This window comes from Pituophis catenifer, unplaced genomic scaffold, assembly GCF_029215685.1.
Source record: "Pituophis catenifer annectens isolate HBS135680 unplaced genomic scaffold, rPitCat1.0.hap2 SCAF_2, whole genome shotgun sequence".
Taxonomy (NCBI): Eukaryota; Metazoa; Chordata; class Lepidosauria; order Squamata; family Colubridae; genus Pituophis; species Pituophis catenifer.
In genome coordinates, this window is record NW_027256882.1 from 260,679,355 (window position 1) to 260,697,231 (window position 17,877).

Sequence of the window (17,877 nt, forward strand, 5' to 3'; positions counted from 1 at the left end):
CTGTAGCGGTTCTTCGTATGTCCCGGCGGTAAGATGGCTGCGCTGGTAGTTGGAACTTCGGGTCGACTCCTGCGAAAGACAGCCGAATATCCCGCCGCCGGGAGGCTGGTTGCGGACAGAGTTGGCTGTTGGAACTGCTTTCAAGGAGGTACATTGGAACTGGTGTTAAGAAAAGAAAGGGGTTTGGAAAGTCTAGGTCCCTCTTTAAAAAGCGATCGAATAAATAGAAAGGTTGCTTTGCAGCTCTGAGATTTCTAATGTATAATCCATAAATAACGACAACCGCTATTGCGAGCCGCCCAAAGTTGTATTTTAAGGTGGATGGGCATACAAATCTTGTAAGTAACATTTCTTGGAAGACGCGTGGGTGAAGTTGCCCTGTGCAGGTGTCTTTTGTGATTGAAGCAAATCAATCCTGGTGGTGCAGTGGACTAAACTGCTGTTAAAGTAGTATTTAGCTGCCAGCTGCCTGCAATTACTGCGAGTTCAATTCTCACCAGGCTCAAGGTTGACTCAGCCTTCCATCCTTCCGAGGTAGGTAAAATGAGGACCCTGCTTGTGGGGGCAATAAGCTGACTTTGTATAAAATAGAACACCACTTAGGGGGGGCCAAAAGCCCTACTAAGCAGGTATATACAAAAGTATGAAGGCTATTGCTTAATGCATTGTAAGCCGCCCTGAGTCTCCGGAGAAGGGCAGCATATAAATCAAACTAATAAAATAATAATAAATAATCCGAGCCTCCAAATTGTGGCTTCGAAAGTCAGGCACCCCAAGTTTGATGTGGAGCTGCTAAGACTTTGGGAGAGACACTTTTATCTTTGCAAAGGGTTTTTTTCCATTGGAAAATAGGAATCACCAAGTAATTCAAGCAAGCAAAAACCATTTATTAAAGGGGTAGAGAAGCAAAGTCTTTTTAGGGTCCAGAAATAAATTATACATACATTGGATATAGGTGATCAATCAAAAATCAAGAGATCAAACAATAAAAGATATTAATTACATGTAAAACATTCATTCTAGGTAACATTTCATAAGCGGCAAATTTAAAGGGTGTGTATTACTTTTTCCCAGTTGGGTTTGTAACTTTCTTAAAATTTGCAAGTGTATTCAAGGACTTTCAGAATGTGCTCTCTGTTGTTTAGTGCTCACATGCCAAAAGAAATGGCCTTGGCTAATTAGAAAGAAACATGTTTTCCTAAAGTTAAAAAAGAGACCTAGACTTCCATGTTAAAATGCCAATATCATTTTAAAAATGCTAATTTTGAACCTAAAATTCCAGATAACAGTAATAATAAGTATTGATTAACTAGGAGCCATATCAATATACAACATGCAAAACAATGAGACCATACATAATGAAATTGAGTAAAAAGCAGAACCACTACAACTTACCCAGTTAGATCCACATATGCAGTTCTCATTATACAACTTTATTCAAACAAAAGGCCATATTTTATGTAATATAGGCTTTGAATACAAATGAAATATGTGCTAGTGATTCTTTCTTTCTTTCTTTCTTTCTTTCTTTCTTTCTTTCTTTCTTTCTTTCTTTCTTTCTTTCTTTTAAATTTATATGCTGCCCTTCTCCCGTAGGACTCGGGGCGGCGCACAGAATTAAAAACATATAACAATAAAAATCCTAAAAACAGTCAATATAAAACCCCAGACAGAATAAAATCTCGTAGCAGATCAAGGAAATTGCTGAAACAGCCATGTCTTCAGGTCGGTGCAGAAAGTGCGGAGGTCAGGGGCCGTCCGGAGCCCGATGGGTAACTCATTCCAGAGGGTCAGTGCAGCCACTGAGAACGCCCTCATCCTGGGGGCCACCAGCCGACATTGGCCGATGGTACTCGGAGGAGGGCAGCCCTATGTGACCACACAGGCAGGATTTTTTTGTTTTTAAGTAGGTGATAATTATAATGTAGGTGACTATTACAATAAAAGTTAGCAGGCTTCAAATATTAAAGAGTTTCTGTTGATACTTAGTTGATGCTAAGCCAAATATATCCAGTTGCCACTTTCATTTATCCAATTTACAACAATTCATTTGAAAAAAACTAGGTAATTGCAATGTTCAGGTAAATCAGCAAGAAAAGTCTAGATTGGGCTAGATCAGTGGACTGGCAGTGGTGGCAAGGGGGAGGGGATGGTTGCGCACAGCAGCGTAATCCCGCATATGCGCAAATAAAGCTTTGCACACTCTCCCGCCACTTGTGCAGCCCACTTCCTAACAGTTCTGGGCTGCAGACGGGGGTTGGGGACCCTGGGCTAAATCATCCTTTTGGACAAATGGACACATCTTGAATCTGGGGAGCATGTTACTGGACCCTTCTTGCCTGATATTTGTCTATGCCAGCTATTAACAGCAAAATCCTTCAGAAGATAACCAAACAGGTTTTCTGCCAAAAAGGATTTGTGTCAATTTCATTCCAGACTCCATTGCATCCCAGACTCTACTATACTCATGGGAACAGTTGTAAAAATCTAGAAACAGAATAATCCTGATCAATCCTAGCTTCTGTTTTGAAATAGAATCAAAAGTAGAATCAGCAGAATCAACCAAATGTGCATTCAGTTGGTCATGAGCAAGGGATCAATCAAGCGGTCAAGCCACCTTTCCCCTTTAGGACTTGTGAAGTTGATGCTGTATCAACTGAAACCCTTGAGGTCAGAAAAGGCAAACATTTCCACTACTGGGAATACAAGAGTTTGTTACTGCCAATGAAAAGTTTGCCCTTTCTGTGAATTCATTTGTTCTGCAACTGAACCAGAAATAAATCAGTTCAGTTATAGATCGTTGCATAAGAATACCAATGTCAGGACATAATTCTGGATTAGTACCAATGGTGTGTTTATTTGGTTGGTTTTTATCTCACCTTTTGTTCAGGAGCTCAAGGTAGCAGTCATGCTACTCCCAATTTGGCACACAGTGTATTCTGGAAATATAGCTTAGGAGAGGGAGGATATTAATTATTTGCTAATTATTATTTGGGACTAGAACTTCTTCAACAATGTTCTCTGAGAATTTTTTTCCAACAACATCCAGAGAGAGCCAAATTAGGGAAGGCAAATCCACAAGTACAAAGAGAATATGTTTTGTGTTTATATAATGTGTTGTCAAAAAGTCAAATACAAGAAACAGTTTTAATAGTACTAGGCAAGTATGTACTGTATGAATAGGAATGGGTAAATAAGAATAAATGAAGGAATGTATAAATGGATTTCCTAAATCATATTGACCCAATTCAGACTTAAATTGGATCCATTATTATGATGGGATAGACAGTGTTTAATGTCCAGGAGTCACACTTATTTACTTTTTTTTAGTGAAAACTATTAGCAGACCAATCCTGAAAAGTGCATAAGACCAAGTCACACATAGATAAGACAACAATGTTTTATTTTTTATTTTTATGTTTTTTTTACTTTTTTGTATTTTGTCTCTGTTTTTAAAATTATACTAAGATTATTGAAGCGAATGTCCCATACCAAATGCATATTTTGTCCTTTAAAATTATAGAAAAGTATGCTAATGATTTTCAGCAGTTATTATACAATCTGTGACTTGTTGGGTCATCCTTTTCAGAGATATTTTCTTACATAAGTAGAGAAACAGAATGACTCTGGGTGGACAAAAAGCAGGGGGAGCGGGAGTGACTTCTGACATCCTGCCGACTTTCTCATTGAGATCCTTTTGGGAAGCTAGCAGGGAGCATCAGAAATCAGAATGATGAGTTTATATGATTGAGATTTGACATTTTTTTTTGTTGAGGAATTGAACTTATTCACATTTATTTTGCAAAACCTGATTGAATTTTGCTATTACGATAGAAGTGATCATAGTGGAAACTTATTTAAGTATCACAATAGAATGCTTATAATCATGACATACCAGATTAATATTAATTCCATAAAGGAAAAAGTCTCTGAGATCTTGTGTTATTTTTTTAGTTGGAAATAATGGTTATTTGGTTAAGGTTAAAACTAATTATTTTAGGATAAATCAAACACTGCTGTATTTTCTTGTTCCAATTTCAGCAAAACGTTACTTGTTAACAGAAGATGTTCTGCAGTTACGTAAATTTCAAGAAAAGAAATTGGAAAATGAATATAAACTATATGGACAAAAAGGTATGTACATCAAATAATCATTTGCCAATTAAAATTAAGGAGCATCATTTTAATCTCTGATGTCCAAGCTATGATTTTGCTTATCCATACAGTATGATAGCTAAGGTACTCCTGTCTCTTTAAGCTTCTAAATCTCCCCCTTCCCCAAATAATATTTATATGCAGTGCAATGTTGTACAGGTAATCCTCCACTTACAACAGTTCATTTAGTGACCATTAGAAGATACAATGGCACTGAAAAAAGTGACTTATGACCCTTTTTCACACTTACAACCGTTGTGGTATCCTCATGCTCATGCGATTAAAATTCAGATGCTTTGCAACTGACTCATATTTATGACTGTTGTAGTGTCCCTGGGTCATATGAGCCCCTTTTGCAACCTTCGGGCAAGCAAAGTCAATGGGGAAGCCAGATTCACTTAACAACCATGTTACTAACTACCGTATTTTTCGGAGTATAAGACGCACCGGAATATAAGACGCACCTACCTTTTTTGGTGAGAAAAAGAAGAGAAAGAAATCTCCCTCAGTCTCTGCCTCTGAGCAATTTTGCCTCATTGCAGCAAACAGCCTGCTTTACTTTCATTTTCGTTTTCAGCATAGCTTGATTAGCACAAGGGGGAAAAAAATCTACTCCAGCAATTTACCTCTTTGCAGCAAGCAGCAGAGCCCTGAGCAAAACAGCTGAGAGCAAATCAGCTGAGAGTTGGGAAGCCGATCCAATCAACTTGTGCTAATTAGGCTGTGCTGAAGCTGAAAGCTGTTTTTTCTTGCTGTTTGCTTGCAAGGAGGTAACTGCTTCGAGGCAGAGGCCAAAGGGTGGGAGCCAGTGGGTGGGCGGGTCTACAATCGGTATATAAGACACACCTAAATTTTCACCCCCTTTTAGAGGGGGGAAGTGCATCTTATACTCCGAAAAATACGGTAACTGCAATGACTCACTTAACAATGGTGGCAAGAAAAGTCATAAAATGGGACAAAACTGACCAAATGTCTTCCTTAGCAACAGAAATTTTGGGCTCAATTATGGTCATAAGTCGAGGTCTACCTGTATTTTCTTCCTAAGAATAAATGTATTTATTTATTACTAAATTTATATACCGCCCATCACTGTGTCCAAATATCAATAAACTTTGGGAGTTTTTATTAGGTATGTGTCAGAGATATGCACTATTCAAAAGTGATTCATAAAATATGCTTCAAATATTGTGTGAACACCTCTCTTAAATATTAAAGCAACTTTATCTTCTGTAAAAACACAGTGCAGCTATTTCAGTGAACTAAAGGGATTCTTAAAGCATTTCTCTTTTTGGGTTTATATGGAAACCTGAAAAAAGAAATAAATGTTTTAATGAGTAGCAAAAAAGCATATTTACCCTAGGTTCAAAGCACTTTTTAAAAATATTTCTGAAGCATGATAGCTCTTGTATCTATGAGATCATGTACTATCAAATGGATAAGTCCCAACTTCAATCAAATCACAGAAGGAATATCATGGGTTCTTTTGAAATCACAACCAGACTCAATACTCACACAAAAGTTTGTTAGTTGATAACGAGGAGGCACCTTGTGACAGGTTTTGTCCTAAATGGAACTTTTTAGGTGTGGGTAGCCAGGTGTTATTCTATATAGGGCATTAGCTTTAGGAACTGGCCAGGTCCTGATGCTCAGCAGATACAGTACAGTACAGTACATTTGGAGAAATCTTTTGCTATGGCAGTTGCTACTAAAATATTTTAAAAGTCAGTTATTTCCAGAAAGATTTCAGATCAAAAGTCTGAACTGGGATACTTTCATTTAATGTCTTAATTTTTTATACAAGCAATTCCACATGTTGAAATCAAAATCAAGAGACCATCTGAAAGAACTTCAAACTCTTTTTCTGTTTTCATTTTAACTCAGTGTATACTTTGAAATTGCAACTCCAGTCTGACCAGTAAATGATCATTTGTGAGTTGTGATCCAGAACATTCTTATACTTGTCTAAGAATTATTTAACAGTATATATTTATTTATTAAATTTTGATGCTGCCCATCTCACCTACAAGAGCCTTGGTAGTACAGAGGTCTAAAGCACCCTGTTATTAAGCTGGTTATTAAGACCAGCTGCCTGCAATTACTGCAGGTTCGAATCTCGCCAAGGCTCAAGGTTGACTCAGCCTTCCATCCTTTCTAAGGTAGGTAAATTGAGGACCCAGTTGTGGGGGCAATAAGCTGACCTTGTATAAATATACAAAAGGATGAAGGCTATTGCTGAGCACATTGTAAGCCGCCCTGAGTCTCCAGAGAAGGGCGGCATATAAATCAAATTTAAAAAAAAAAAAAAAGTTGACTCTAGGCAGCTTATGGCTTTATAGAACAAGTAAAAAATAATTAAAACATTAAAACATTCAAATTAAAGTATTATTATAATCTTTTAATATAATTATTATTCCTGCCTATCTAATTGGGGTTTGTATATTTATTCTAGACCAGGGGTCTCCAACCTTGGCAACTTTAAGGCTTGTGCAAAGCTGGCTGAGGAATTCTGGGAGTTGAAGTCCACAAGCCTTAAAGTTGCCAAGGTTGGAGACTCCTGGTCTAGACTACCAACAGGTTCAACCCAAAACTGAGAGAAATACTGATATACACCACTGCCAGCAATTACTCAATGGATGGAAGGGAAGAGACTGATTTGCACAAAATAGTGGAATAAGACACCACCTTTATTATTCTGACAAAAGCAGCAAAAATCCAGATAAACGAACGGGCAGAAGTAGAAACTCAAAGTCCATGTTGCCATCCAGAGGCTTTTGGTAGCCCAGATTTGGTAGCCCTCATCATCATGATCAGGGAACAGAGATGCAATTTCCTCCTCTGTGACTCAGATGAGCATGCTGTCATTCTGGCAAATTTGAGCTTCTGGTGATTTGTTCTATTGTTGCTGCTGAACTGGGCCAAAGTCTGGAAACCAGAATATTTTCCTGGTTTGGGGAATGTGTCTGATGTATAGGATACTTCCCCCAAAGGGGGACTGTTCCAGAAAAACTAGGAAGTTAACATCATCCTAGATATAAACCAAGCAACAGTCAGCTTCATTTTATTCTATCAATTCTGCAATATTGTATGTAACCTTAATAGCTGATTATAAATACAATTGAATACAATATAAACAATTTACTTTTTTTTTCAATTTCAGATGAGTTTTTCAAAACTGTTGAAAAAAAGTTAGCAAATAATACCCTTATCCTCAAACTTGAATTAATAAATTTACTATATCTATGTCAATCCAAAAATGAAATAGAATTAGTCAAAAGAACCATATACAGGTAAGAGTCATTCACTAATGTATATATTCATTTGTATTATCATTGGTCTATTTCTGATCATGTTGCAATTAGGAAGTTTTATAATGAGACTATTCTGAATTATAAAATTTTACATTTGATTTATTTTTGTCTTTTTCAGAACAGTTTTGCACATTAGTAAAATAAGGGATTGATTGTTCACATTTCATTCTTATGGAAATAATGCAAACCACAACATAGCAAAAGGAAAAAAAAAACATATAGAATCTTTTACCAGTATACAAAATTCATTTGATAGAAAAGAGCTACTTTACGGAGACTATTATATAAACTCTTCTCTTGTTGTCACTATTTTTTTGTTGAATGGTATTGAATGACATTGGTTTTCTGGAAACTCTAAGCAAGTAACTATAAAATTTCCCAACACCTTGGATCCTGTCTTGTAGAAGATTCATATTGAGATATGAATATACCCTATCCTGTCTGTCTGATCTTTAGGCTTAAATCATCATCATAACAAAAACTATCTTCTACTCAGGTATCACGAAGAGAACAAAAACAGGGCCTTTGGGGAGTTCAAATTTGGACCCATATTTATGAGGTTATGTTATGAACTAGACCTTGAAGCAGTTGCACTGGAACTCATCAAAGACCAGGTGAAATTCAGGATTATCTTTGAATTATTTTTATTTTCTATAATTCTAATCATGAAATTCAACCCATAGGGCAATTTATTTTTCCTATTCAACTGTCTTAAAATCAGTGGAGCTTTTTAAGGCCCATCAGTTTAGTCTGGAACATTTGGGCTCCATTTAAATTCCTGAAATATCTGGAATCTTGAACCTCAAGTTATACAAATGAAGTTGACAAAAGTTTGGAGATTATCCTGTGCTATACTTGGACTATAGGGATATACTTGGAGTGAGGGATAGTGGAAATGTTCTTCTCATAACTGGGAGTTCATCCATCAGCTGATAGATACAGGAAGAAGCATTTGATGAATATTAATCAATTCACTATAACTAAGTTTGAGAAATTCTTAGAGTTTTCAAGATTCTGTACTTATCTCAGATTAGCATTAAAGATACCTTCCTGAGATCCAAGTTACTTCTTCATCCTTGGTCTTGCCGGTTACAAGGGTTTCAACGTTTGGAAATCAGTCTTGTTTCACTGGGGATTACTCCAAGGTTTGAGCACTGTGTCTTCTAGTCTATGATTAAAATCCAAAGGAACACATTCCATGATCTGCATTTCCAAGAACTTTTCTAACAGTGTTCTAATAAATCACCTCTTAACCAAATCACCATTGCATGATTTATTTTCAGAAGCACTTTAGTGATAAATGTATTTTGATAATGATGAAATCTCTTGTTTGCAACTTGAGAGGATGATCCTGAAATTTAAAGCCCTGAATTTTTATCCAAATGTTTCTCAAGTATTATGAATAAAGTTATTTCCATGGAAACAGTCATTTAGACAAAAACAGCCAATACAGTTATATTTTCTGGTTCTTTTCAGTCTCTAAATGGCTTCTTTGGAGATTATACATCATTCAATATATTAATGGACATGTTATTTGAAAAGGGCCATTATGAAGGTAAAGGAAAGATAATATTAATCACATAATAATACAATATAATTGCAACTGAATAATTTGATCTAATAAATTTTGTATGACTACTTTTGGATATTACAGAGCTATATCACATCTCTTAAAAATAATTGTAACTTCCTTAAATCTGTGTTCATTAGATGTTTGTTTTCATTCAGTGAATGTAATGATACTTGGTATATTTTTTTTTTAAATTACATTTTGGGGGGAAGGCAGCATGGAAAAATTTAAACCTTGACAAAATTGAATTTTGTCAGACCACAACATTAATTTTGCCATGGCATATGACATTGAATGTAAATGTCTATAGAAAGGAAGAGTTATCGTAGACAATAAGATTTAATTCCAAGAAATTCTCCATAGTACTTCAGCTTTATGACATTTAAAACTGAAATTACCACAGCACTTACTTCAAATATTCACAGACCTCCAAAACGGAATCAAAATTCTTTTTTAAAACAACCCCAAGTCTCAAGACAAGTTGCCAAGAGGTTTTGCAAGATGTCTATCACTTTTAATGTTTTTAATTTTTTATTATACCTTTTAATTATTGACGATTTTGTAATGATTCTCTGGAAATATTTTTAGCATGATTCAGGTGCAGAATGATGCATCAAGTTTTTTGCTATTGTAGCATATTGTTTTACTATTATGATATCTGGTTTCCACTATTGCAATCTTAGAGTTTAGGTATACATTTTCTAATTGAATCCCCAACATGGAGAATATAGGCTACATTGTTCATAGCCAACTCCTTGGCACTACCAGGTCCCTGCTCCACCCAATGTAATTTTTAATACATTCTTTAATTGCATTGCAGTAACCTGTGGTATCATCTTGGCTTGCAAGAATGCATTTGAATTCCATAGGCATTCTTGGAAAGTAAAAGTGGTAAGCAGATATATCCCAATGATTCCTCTGGAAATGTACTGGAAAGTCATGAAAAGTCCATGAAATGTACTTTCCTCTGGAAAGATGGGGAAAAGATAACTATAGGAAGAACTTCACAAGTTTTCCTCCTGCTAAATTGTTATTTTTGGACTGCCCCACCCACCATGGCAAGCATTGTATAAATCAGCTTCTTACTATGGCAGAATTTTTGAGTTAGTGTGTATGACAGGCATTCATATGTCCCAAAAGAACCTATTTTCCCAAAGAGCTGGGAATACTGAGTTAAAATAAAGAATCTAATACTGATAGAGGAGAATATTTGTAGCTCAGGGTTGAAATGAGGAGTCCTTGGTGCTCTCTGAGCTTGGTTGTTTTGTTGCAGATGTTTCATTACTGAAAATAGGTAACATCTGATAGTGTGATGTTACCTAGTTTTGGTAATTAAACAAAACAACCATGCTCAGAGAACACCAAGGAATCCTGAAAGAATCTAGTGGTATGTAATTGATTCCCCCAAGTGATTTTTTAATAAATAATTTATTTCAGTTACAAATATTATTAACTAGCAGTTGGAATATGCGATTATCTACAAATACTGAAGTAATGCTTAAAATTAAATTTATATTCCACAGATGCTCTGAACGTGCTATTAGAAATGGACAGGGCAAATATCAGATTCAGCCAAGACACCTACTTGCTTGCATTTGCAATATGCTACAAACTGGTAATATATATATTTTAAATTGTGTTTAATATGATTTTGTGCCTATGTTTCCTATGTTTGATTTAGTTTTTTTTTTTAGCCTTTGTTTTTCTTATGACTAAACCCATGGTAAAAAGAATATCATTGAATGGCTGCATTCTTTCTCTCTCTGTCTTGGTGATTTCCCTGGAGTTAAACAGTTGGAATTTTATAACACTGAAGTAGAAAGTTGCATATTTTGCATATAATCCTAGATCACGGGTGTCAAACTCAAAGCCCGGGGGCCGGATCTGGTCCGTGGGGTGCCCTGGAAACAGCAAAGGACTGGCCCACAGAACCTCTGCCAGTGAAAACAGAGTTTGGGACAGTTGCATACGGCCCTCCCGAGCTCCGTTTTCACTGGCAGAGGGTTGCAGGAGGCCATTGCAGCCAAAAACAGAGCTCGGGAGCCCATTTTCTCTGGCAGAGTGCTCGGGCCACCACAGGCGCCTCTGATACGAGTGACATCAAGCTGGCCATGCCCACTCTGGCCCCTCGAGGTCAATCACAACCCTGATGCAGCCCTCACTGAAATTGAGTTTGATACCCCTGTCCTAGATGAATCAAGAATATGTAATATCTACATTTGACAAATAAATAAAAATAAATATGATTTTTAAAAATTAAAACTTCAGGTAAATGTGTTTAATATTGTTATCGCATTCGCTATTATGACATAAGATCATAATAGCCTTGTTGCCTTAGGTTACGACTTAGCAAACCAGTATTTAATGTCTCATATAGCCAGTGAGATTTACTCAAAGATGTCTCAAGGAGGATAATATTTATGATCTACGGTGGCTCTATAATAGCTACTTGGAATTCGAGAGGTAATGCACAACCATCAATATAAGTAGCCGTTGACAGCATGATCCTTCTTCCATTTGTCTTTAGTCCCCATTTAAATTGCCACATGAACTGTGAATACCATAGTACAGCTACATATTGTGTAAAGAACATCACAACCATCAATAGTTACATAAAACTATGATACACAAAAGCTGATCTTTTCAGTAATACAAAATACCGCAGTAATCTTTGGAAAGGATATACCAAAACAGGTATGAATCACAGTCATTTGGTAGATGTTTGTGTTTGACCAATATAAAAAAACTGTCCATAGTATCTTATTAATAAATTAATAAATTGGACTGTTTTCAGTTTTGTTTTGCTTTTATAATTAGTGAATGGGTTTTTTGCATGAAATTTTAAAAGAATTTTGAACAATTTTCACAGCCCAAGCATTTCAAATTCAGTAAAGTCCTAACATCTCTGCATTGTAATCATACATATATTAAAAATCTTGCACCCTGCAGAACAGCCCAGAATCGTGGAAATTTGTTAATACGTTACTTGAAGATAAGCATCTCCATGGACATGAGCTTTCAAGAAGAACACAATATTTTATAGTAGCACTTGGTCTGAAACAGGTACAGGATTATTTATTTCTACTATCAGTTCAGTTTGATGTTCTGTATCCTTGGATGTGGGTTTGTACAGTAACTTCAGTGCTGTGCCTTATGCTTAAAAAGGGATTAACAGTTAAAAAAAAAAAACCTAAGGAAACAAATTGTAAGAATCCAGCGAGCAAACTCTCTGCAACAAATAAAACATCTGATAGGCCTGGAGGACAGACGGGTTTTCAACAACCTTCTGAACATCAGCAGGGTGAAGGGCAGTGGTGAGTTGCCCCCGGTTTGGACCGGTTCTATAGAACCGGTAGTAAAACCAGCGGGAGGCTCTGCCCACTGACCCTGATGTCATCAGAAGCGATCTGTGCATGCAATCCCATTGTGAACCGGTAGTAAAGGTAAGTAGAATCCATCCCTGGTGGAGGGCATATGGGTTACAGCAGGGATGCTGCCCCAGACAGGCACTCACTAGAAGTTACGCTTCCTAGGTCCCAGTAGATGACATAGTTTTATTGAAGGGACTCAAAGCACACCTACTCTCCTCATTCTCACCAGATGCATAGAAATAATTAGAGAAAGGCTGTCCCTTTAACTAGGCCTTTATGCCATGAAGGGCTTTTTAGACAGTAACCAGCACCTTGAATTGCACTCAGAAGCCAACTAGTGACTAGTATAGTTCGTGGAGTTTTGGAGTTACATGGACACATTGTAGCATGCCCATTCTGAACCAGCTGTAGCTTCCACATGGACTTCAAGGGCAGACCTTTGTAGAGTGCACTGCAGTAGTGTAGTTGTGAGGTGATTAAGACATCAGTGATTGCCTCAGTGTCCTAATCCAGGAACTGATGGAACTAAATGTTTCTGTTGAAAGGCCCTATTGGGCCACAACCTCCTTCTACTCTTTAAGTTTAAGACAACCCTCAGATTGTATGCCAATCTTGAATGGGGAAATGCTTCCCCATCCAAGAATAAAGATGAAAAATCCCCAAAAGCCAGAGGGTCCAAATATTGCCAGTTTTGAGGTGGGCTCAGAGTGAGCTGAACAGCATATAACAGTGATGAATGTGAAAGTCAACCCTTGGACATTGTTGAATTCCAATTCCCAGCAGTTTTAGTCAATATGGCTAACTGTGTCAGAACATGGGAGTTCACCATTGGGAGATTCAACATATTGCTCACTGGATGGAGAATAGAAGGGCATAGAGCAGGTTAATACATTTAAATTGCAGGGGAGGTGAGAATGCTATCAGTCTTGGTTGGAAGTCAACAGGTTGTCCCAACATGATAGAATATGGATAAATATAAGGGTGCATGGGAGTCAGCCTGTGACGTACAAAACCTCACTTTCTCTAAATTGAGATTATTATTTTTTAAAGTCAACATTCTTCCATCAAACTATTCCAAGACAGATAAAATGAAATACCCATACCGGGAGCACATTTGTCCATGGTGATAAAGAAGTTGAAACCATCTTACATGTATTAGTATATTGTAAATTTTATAGGGACATAAAGTCTATTTATATGTAAATATTTATACCCCCTAATAGAAATGTTCCTAGCTAGAGTATACAAATTTCATCAGAATTATGTTCTCCAGGATTTGAAACCCACTATTTCCAGTAGTGAAAGTTTATGTTGCTGCAATGAAAATAAGACAGCAATTAAAGAAATAATTGGTTTAAGAAGTTTTCACATTTATCCCTAATACTACTTTAAGGTAGTTATTTTTTATAAGTTGCTTTGGGATATTTATATTACTTTTTAAATTTATCATTACTTGGGCAGTTAATATATTAATACAGTGATAGAGGTGTGAATGTTATATCATGTGATTTGTTTTATGTACTGTATTTATTTGCTTCATTTTGCTATTCTTTTAAATTTGCTGGTCATTGACTGAATAAATAAATACTACTACTTCTGATTTAGAACAATGTGTACATGATAGGTCTATTTATTATTGAGAGGTTGTGAGAGCTAGTCCCGGCTGGACTATTGTAATGCTCTCTACATGGGGCTCCCCTTGAAGAGCACTCGGAGGCTCCAGCTGGTCCAGAATGCGGCCGCGCGGGTGGTTATGGGCGCACCTCGTTGTGCCCGCGTGACACCTCTCCTGCGCGAGCTGCACTGGCTCCCAGTGGTCTTCCGGGTGCGATTCAAGGTGTTGGTTACCACCTTTAAAGCGCTCCATGGCACAGGACCCGGGTACCTTTGAGACCGTCTTCTGCCACCAATAGCCTCCCACCGACCAGTCCGTTCCCACAGAGAGGGTCTCCTCAGGGTGCCATCAGCCAAGTTATGTCAGCTGGCGACACCCAGGGGGAGGGCCTTCTCTGTGGGAGCCCCAACCCTGTGGAATGAACTGCCCCCGGAAATACGTAAGATCTCCGACCTCCGGGTGTTCCGCTGCGCACTGAAGACCCTGTTGTTCCGCCAGGCAGGGCTGTCAATATAATAATTTTAAATTGGGGTATTTTAATTTTTGGGGTTTTAAATCGGCCAAATCTATTTAATTATTTTAATTTTTAATTATTGTTGTGTCTTGTGTTTTTAAATTGGCTGTACACCGCCCTGAGTCCTTCGGGAGAAGGGCGGTATAGAAATAAAATTATTATTATTATTATTATTATTATTATTATTATTATTATTATTATTATTAGCTTTAGCTCTAACATTAAATAAAATGTTAGACAATATTTTTAAAGCATTACTAATTATTATTTTTTTCCTTCTACAGAATGACTTTTTGAAGGCCCAGTACTATTTTTCACAGTTGCAGCCCACTGAAAGTATAATATATGATAATCTAAAGGTAAATACAATTAATTTGTGTGTTCTAAGTTCTGATGGTATTTTTTAACAGAGGGAATATCCCTTGTCTTAAACAGCATACGGCAATTTAGCCTGATCTATTCCAACGCTAATTAAAATATCTCTGCCTTATACTGTTTTCTTTATGTCCTTAATTTTTCAAGTGTTTCGATTTGCTTTATGGCAATGCTGGAAAAACATAAGCAGTTATTCATTTACTGTTCATCAACTCTATATTTAAATAATCAATGGTTAAATTATTCAAAAGCGCTGACATTTCTATGAGTCACATCAGTGATATGGTTCTAAGGAATCTTCTTAAAATCTTTTGTTAATAAAAAATTCCATGGCAGCAAATGTAGGAATAAATAACACACAAGATGTTGAAAAAAAGTGGGCAAGCAGAGATAATCTCAGAGAGAATATGCCATTGAAAACAGGAGCAATTAGTATTCCATTTTTATCTATTTAATCATGTCTGATTCTTGGAGTCAGCCTGGTGGACAAGTCTGTGCTGTTTACTTGGCAAGGTTACTCATTTGCCATTGCCTCCTACATAGGGCTGAGAGAAAGTGACTGGCCCAAGGTGAGGCTAGAACTCAATCTCCCAGTTTCTAGTGGTTTTGATGCCATAACCACTGTGTCAAAATATCTTTGTTTAAAATTGAAGATACAAAAATCTATATGGGAGTGGTAGGAAGAGGGGCAGGTGGAGGAAGGGGCAGAAGATACAGGACAATCAGAAATCTAATGCTTATTTAGGAATAAAATAATTTTTTCTTCAGATATTGTTCCCCATTCCTCCCTCACATTCATACCAATTTTATTGGTTTGTTGTAATGTCTTGGACTTGAAGGGCAATGATAATTTCCACAGTAATAGCAAGAATGTTCCTAAGCAGCCCTTTTTAGCATAACATTCACCACTATTTTGGGCTGAATCTCCTGGGGAGGAGATTGTCAGTGTGAAGAAGGTTGCTCTGAAGTTTCAATCCCAGCATGTTCTTTCCTTTAGTTCTGTATATTATTGTGAATAGAATAATTAATGAAACAGAAAGGTTCTGTATCACAACTTTTATTGTAACTTTTATAATGCGAGTTTTATATTGAAAAATGTATACCTGGAATTTGCCACAATCAACGATCAGCAATAGCTGTAGAATCCATTCTCCATCTTTTATGAACAGTGCATTTGATTGATGATCATCAGGGCTACTGGTACAAAGACTTTTGACCTGCCTGTTTGGAAGGTTTTTCTTCTGACACAATCCAGAATCGGTTAAAGCATTATTCTTTTGTTGTGTTTGTATTGAAGATCCTTCTTTTGGCTGCCTTTGGAAATCTAAAGAATCTTGTGCAAACACTGGAAAAAGCTTCAAAAATCGATACATATTTTGTGAGAAAACCTAACTTCTGTAAGGATGTGGTAAGTGAAAATTATTTGATAGAAGCAGGCTTTTTTCATAGCTCATTTCATAGCTCATTTTTTCCCTTTCAGGCAGGAGGGGCTATCTTGATGCATATATTTGTTGTTGTTGTTAATTGCAAAGTCATGTCCAACCCATCGTGACCCCATGGACAACGTTCCTCCAGGCCTTTCTGTCCTCCACCATCCTCTGGAGTCCATTTAAACTCATGCCTATTGCTTCCGTGTCTCCATCCAGCGACCTCATTCTCATGCATATATATGCACACCCAACACTTTTGTAGCCTTTTTGGGTGCATACTATGAATTCTATTACTAATTTCTCTCTTGAGCTGTTTCTGTAGCAACTGAAATGTCACCCCAAATGCCACTCAAAGGAATAAATTGAAAAGCATTTTATACCAGGAATAAATGTACCCATGCTGTTGCGGATATCTCAGTTGTTTCTTCCACATCTCCCTGAAATTTGCTAGATTATTTTTACTACTGTATACTTTACATGCTTTACATCAGCTACAAGTATTACTCGTTCAATAGAACACGCCCCTGTTTCTGATTTTTCAATCCAAAGTAAATTATACTGTAAATAGTGAGAATCATTGATCACTGTTATTTATAAATAAATCAGTCTGAAAAAAAATTGGCAATAATTATCTTGAAATAACCATTTATTTAAACAGGGTCTTAACGTATTGATAGAGCTTGCTGAACTTGGTTACCCTTAGGAATATTTTTCTCATCTACCATAATTAGTCCCTATTAACAAATATTTTGGGATATGTCTAACAATCCACAAGTTTAAAACTTCTCCAGCTTGTGGCTTTCAACTGCACAAGATAAGCATTGATGCATAGAGTTTAACAGGTGTAGTGCACCTTCATGACAAATTGGCAAGAGCAATTGGATTAGGGTCTTGTTTCTGTACATTTGGTCAAAGTTTTATCATGATTTGGCATAGAAAAGAACTGCTATATTGATCACGGTTTGTTTGTTGTAATCTTACAGATAATTGCTGCCAGGGAAAAACTAGAACTTGATCCAGACTTCATTATTCAGTTTGAAGAAATTGTCACCAAGTTAAAAGTCTCAGGACAGATAAATGAACTGACTCTGGATGACCTGCTGTGTGAGGTCCCACATCCCAAAGGGTACAAAATGCAGCTGCTGAAAGAAACAAAACGGAGTCAACGAACGTTACAGCCTCTTCAGTCGTTTCTGCTAACTGATTGAATACACTTTCTCCATCAGGAATTCTGTCCTAGAATACACCTGCCTCTTTTACAAGATTTTCATTTAGTGTGGGGTATTTTGAAGGAATACTGATATTCATAAATTATATGAATGGTTTTGCTGGTACATTGCCAAGTAAATAATGTAAAAACCTAACCTAACTTCATAGTAGGCATTCTGCAGAAACAGTTAAAACAATCTGCAGAGAAAATTGCAGTTTGCCAAACACATCAAGGCTTTTCTTGATTCCAATTACCATGTTCATTGGTTTCTATTGGAGAGAAAGTGATATGGAGAAGACAGAAAGGACTTTCCCTTCTTCCGTTCTCTT

The 17,877-nt window shown here is 36.8% G+C and overlaps 1 protein-coding gene across 1 annotated transcript; it reads left to right on the top strand.

The window, feature by feature from the left end:
• The first annotated feature begins 32 nt into the window (after positions 1-32).
• Positions 33-17,662, top strand: PTCD2 (pentatricopeptide repeat domain 2). The gene is made up of 10 exons (XM_070935815.1): positions 33-148; positions 4,042-4,134; positions 7,313-7,442; positions 7,960-8,077; positions 8,940-9,018; positions 10,557-10,648; positions 11,983-12,096; positions 14,818-14,892; positions 16,206-16,316; positions 17,322-17,662. Exons 1-10 carry the CDS (start codon positions 34-36, stop codon positions 17,544-17,546), a joined length of 1,152 nt encoding a protein of 383 aa, XP_070791916.1. The 5' UTR covers position 33; the 3' UTR covers positions 17,547-17,662.
• The last annotated feature ends 215 nt before the right edge of the window (positions 17,663-17,877 follow it).